The sequence below is a fragment of the Perognathus longimembris genome, chromosome 6, assembly GCF_023159225.1.
Source record: "Perognathus longimembris pacificus isolate PPM17 chromosome 6, ASM2315922v1, whole genome shotgun sequence".
NCBI lineage: Eukaryota > Metazoa > Chordata > Mammalia > Rodentia > Heteromyidae > Perognathus > Perognathus longimembris.
The window spans coordinates 76782536-76786086 of record NC_063166.1 but is presented as its reverse complement, the minus strand read 5'-3'; the positions used below and the strand labels follow the sequence as shown (position 1 = coordinate 76786086).

Genomic DNA, 3551 nt, shown 5'->3' with positions numbered 1-3551 from the left:
GTAGAGTGCTTGCCTCGTATACATGAAGCCCTGGGTTTGATTCTTCAGCACCACATATATAGAAAATGGCCAGAAGTGGCGCTGTGGCTCAAGTGGTAGAGTGCTAGCATTGAGCAAAAAGAAGCCAGGGACAGTGCTCAGGCCCTGAGTCCAAGGCCCAGGACTGGCAACAAAACAAAACAAAATGATCAGCCAGCCCTTGGTCTAATGGCCAGTTGGGCATTTCCACTCCTGTAGAGAACAGGACAAAGCACTGGCAAAGCACTTGCCTAAGAAGCACAATGCCTCGGGTTCCATCCTCAGCAACAAATAGCAGAACAAACCACACGGACCGGAGCATACATAAGCCAACCCCTCTACCTCTAACACCTCTGAGCTGGGAACAACTGCAAGGCAGCGGCTTGTACAAAAACAACCAAAATGTTATTTATTTCATATACATTGCAAGGACTTGAGACTTAATTTAAAAACAGAAATATAACAAAAACAATACCACAGCTCAAGATAACAGTCCTGTACAGAAGTCAAGGAAGGAAAAGGACAGACAGACAATGGCAAGAGGGAACAGACAGCACAGGAGGGGCTGGACAGCTCGGGTCAGGGCTCCAGGCTGGAGACTTGTTTTGAGTAGGTTTCTTGCAGGTACTTCTTAAAAGCTGGAAGAGAACAGGTGGGTCTCAGGTGAGTGATGGAATCTGGGAGTCCATGAAAGTGGGAAAGAGCTTCCTGAACAGGGGTGCAAAGTTGAGAAGGTGTGCGTGTGCGATTCCTCAGCCTAGCAGCTTTTCCTTGTGCTGTCAAGGCAGTCAGGATCCCCAGAACCTTGCTTCCAGCGAGTTGGGGGGGAGGGGTTCCACACATTCCATGCTTTCTACCCAAAGCTCCCTCATAAGCACAGAAGGAGCACCAAGGCAGAGAAGGGGCTGACCAGTCCCCCCTTACGGACCCACCTGTGGGGTTTTTCCAGAGCTCGGCAGCATGTGTGTTCAATGGGCTTTCGATGTTGGGCTCTGTGGGCAGAAAGAGAGAAGAGTCAAGGGGGTGGAGGCAGTTAACCTAGTGACCCCTGACCAGTCTCCAGGTTGTATGAGATGAGGTGGCCTCAGACGTTACCTCCTAGCAGGCTCTGGATGGACAGCAGGATAGTCCTGACGTCATACAGGGCTGACCACTTGTCTTTGAGGATGTCCAGGCAGATGTTTCCCTGGGTGTCCACGTTGGGGTGGTAGCAAGGCGTGAGGAATTTCACCGTGGGTGCGTTGTAAGGGTAGCCACTGGGAAACTCCAGGGAGAGCTTATACCTCAGGTCTTCATATACCTGGCATTTAGAACAAGAGGCAGGGATTAAGTCCCTCCCCTCAGCCCCATATCCCACCCAAGTGGGGATTACAGGTGCGTGCCAGTGCTTGGGGCTTGAACTCAGAGCCTGGGTGCTGTCCCTTTGCTTCATTGCTCAAGGCTAGTGCTCTACCACAGCTCCACTTCCAGCTTTCTGGTGGTTAATTGGAGCTAAGAGTCTCCCAGATTTTGTTGTCCTGGGGGACTTTGAGCCTGAAATCCTCAAATCTCAGCCTCCTGAATAGCTAGAGTTATTAACAGGCTTGATGCACTCAGCCTGAACCCTCCCCCCCTTTTCTTTGTACAATGGGGGAGGACAAGGCAAGGCATGTGAACAGGCACGGGGACTGCTTTTTACAGCCAACAGAGAGACATGAAGCAGACTTAGCAACTTGGATCTCATCCCTCCACCCCCTAAGCTCGGTACAGTGATGCTCTCCCACCCCACCCTACACTTACTGTGCCAGCTGCTCCGTGGATAGTCCCTACCCATTTGAAAAGGTTGTCTGATTCAGGGAAGGCAGAAATTCCTTTGTCACCGGACATCTGGAGGAAGAAATACAACACTGTCGAACTGCAGCGTAGACTTCTGGACACTCAGGGGGACTGGCATGTGAGCCCCAAATAAAGCAACCAGACCCACTGACTGTCCAATCACCAGACTAAGGAGGAAAGGGTTGTGCCGGGACACAGAAGGCACCCCGGCACACATAATCTTATCAGGTGTCAGGAATTCAAATATACCATATGGCACTGAAGGATTTGGATTTAATTTATGGCTAATACAGCAGAAGATAATTAGGAAGCAAAGATTTCAACAACAGATCTAGAATATCAGGAAAGTAGGAAGCTGGGCATTGGTGGTTCATGCCTGTAATCCTAGCTACTCAGGAGGGTGAGATCTGAGGATGGTGGTTCAAAGCCAGCCCGGGCAGGAAAAGTCCTTGAGACTTTAATCTCCAATTAACCACCAGGAAACCGGAAGTGGCGCTGTGGCTCAAGTTGTAGGGCGCTAAGCCTTGAGCTGAAGAGCTCAGGGACAGCGCCCAGGCCTAGAGTCCATGTCCCAAGATGGGTCATGGGTAAAACTTGGGGTTAGGAAGCTGGGATAGGCAGGCCTGGGCAGGCTTTGAATGATTTCTGGGAACTGTTCTGGAGACAGCTTCATTGGGGGCAGGGATGGAAAAGGTGAAGGTGGGAAGATGAGTGATTTCTCAGAAGTAGGTAAATTATATCGACCTCCCCACCCGTATGTAGCCAGGAGCCTGAGATAGGAAAAGTGGGTGGGAGGCGGGGGTGGGGGGGTGGACCAATTGCCTGAACTCTGGGAAAACTCGGTCACTCACCATGAGGGTCATCAGCTCCTGCTGTAGCCTGCGAAGAGAGCTGGGGGTCACCTGGGCGTCTGGGCGGTGGCCAGGTGGGGCGCCCCCTTTTCCAAGGGCACACTCATCTGCGCGGGCCACCCCGGGTGCACCGTCTCCCTCCCCAGTCCCCGGCTCCTTGCCCCCCCACCTCCACCTCTCCCGCGTCCCCCGGCCGCGTCTCTCTCCCGGACACCTCCGAGAGCGGCCTGGGCTCCCCGAGGGCCCCTCAACTCTCACACGCCCCCGGAGACGTCCGCCCCACTCACCGCTTGCCCACCGGGCCCCGGGCGGCGCCCCCGCTCGGCTCAGCTCCTTTGCGGGAGGCGGCGACGCTGGCGGCGGCTGGGTCGCGGTTTTGGGAGGCCATCGGGGCGGCGCTGGCAGGGAGACAGCAACTCCACACTGGGCAACTGAGGGGCTGCGGGCCGGCCGCCCGGGTTTGAATCGTAACCCTCCGGCAGCGCCAGCCAATCGCCGGCTCGCTTGGGTTTGATCCAGCCAATGGGAGGGCCCCGTCACCGCGCAGCTGCCGGGGCCACCCACCGGCGCGCCGCTATTGGGCGGTGCGGACCTGCCTCGGGCCCCCGATTGGAAGGAGTGGCTGCCCTTAACTAGCGAGGTGCAGCGGATAGGTGGCCCTTGGAAGACGCCGACCATTAAAGGGCCTAGAAACGGTCCACGTGCTCCTGAAAGCCAAAGCCGGTGCTATCGCCGGCGCCGGCGCGCCCCGCCCAGGCCCCTTCTTCCGGGAAAGGGAGCGTCCCTAATCAGGCAGCACCAGCGCCCCAAGCCGGAAGCTTGGCTCCTCTCCATATTGCGAGGGCTCCGCTATCTCTGCTGGGGTCC

At 55.8% G+C, this 3551-nt stretch overlaps 1 protein-coding gene across 1 annotated transcript; it reads right to left on the bottom strand.

Annotated features, from left to right (window-relative positions):
• Positions 1–401: 401 nt before the first annotated feature.
• On the bottom strand, positions 402–3142 carry Ube2c (ubiquitin conjugating enzyme E2 C). Its single transcript, XM_048349520.1, has 6 exons — positions 2972–3142; positions 2685–2712; positions 1798–1884; positions 1114–1318; positions 951–1010; positions 402–656 (listed from the first exon to the last, which is right to left on the bottom strand). Exons 1-6 carry the CDS (start codon positions 3070–3072, stop codon positions 598–600), a joined length of 540 nt encoding a protein of 179 aa, XP_048205477.1. The 5' UTR covers positions 3073–3142; the 3' UTR covers positions 402–597.
• Between the last annotated feature and the right edge of the window lie 409 nt (positions 3143–3551).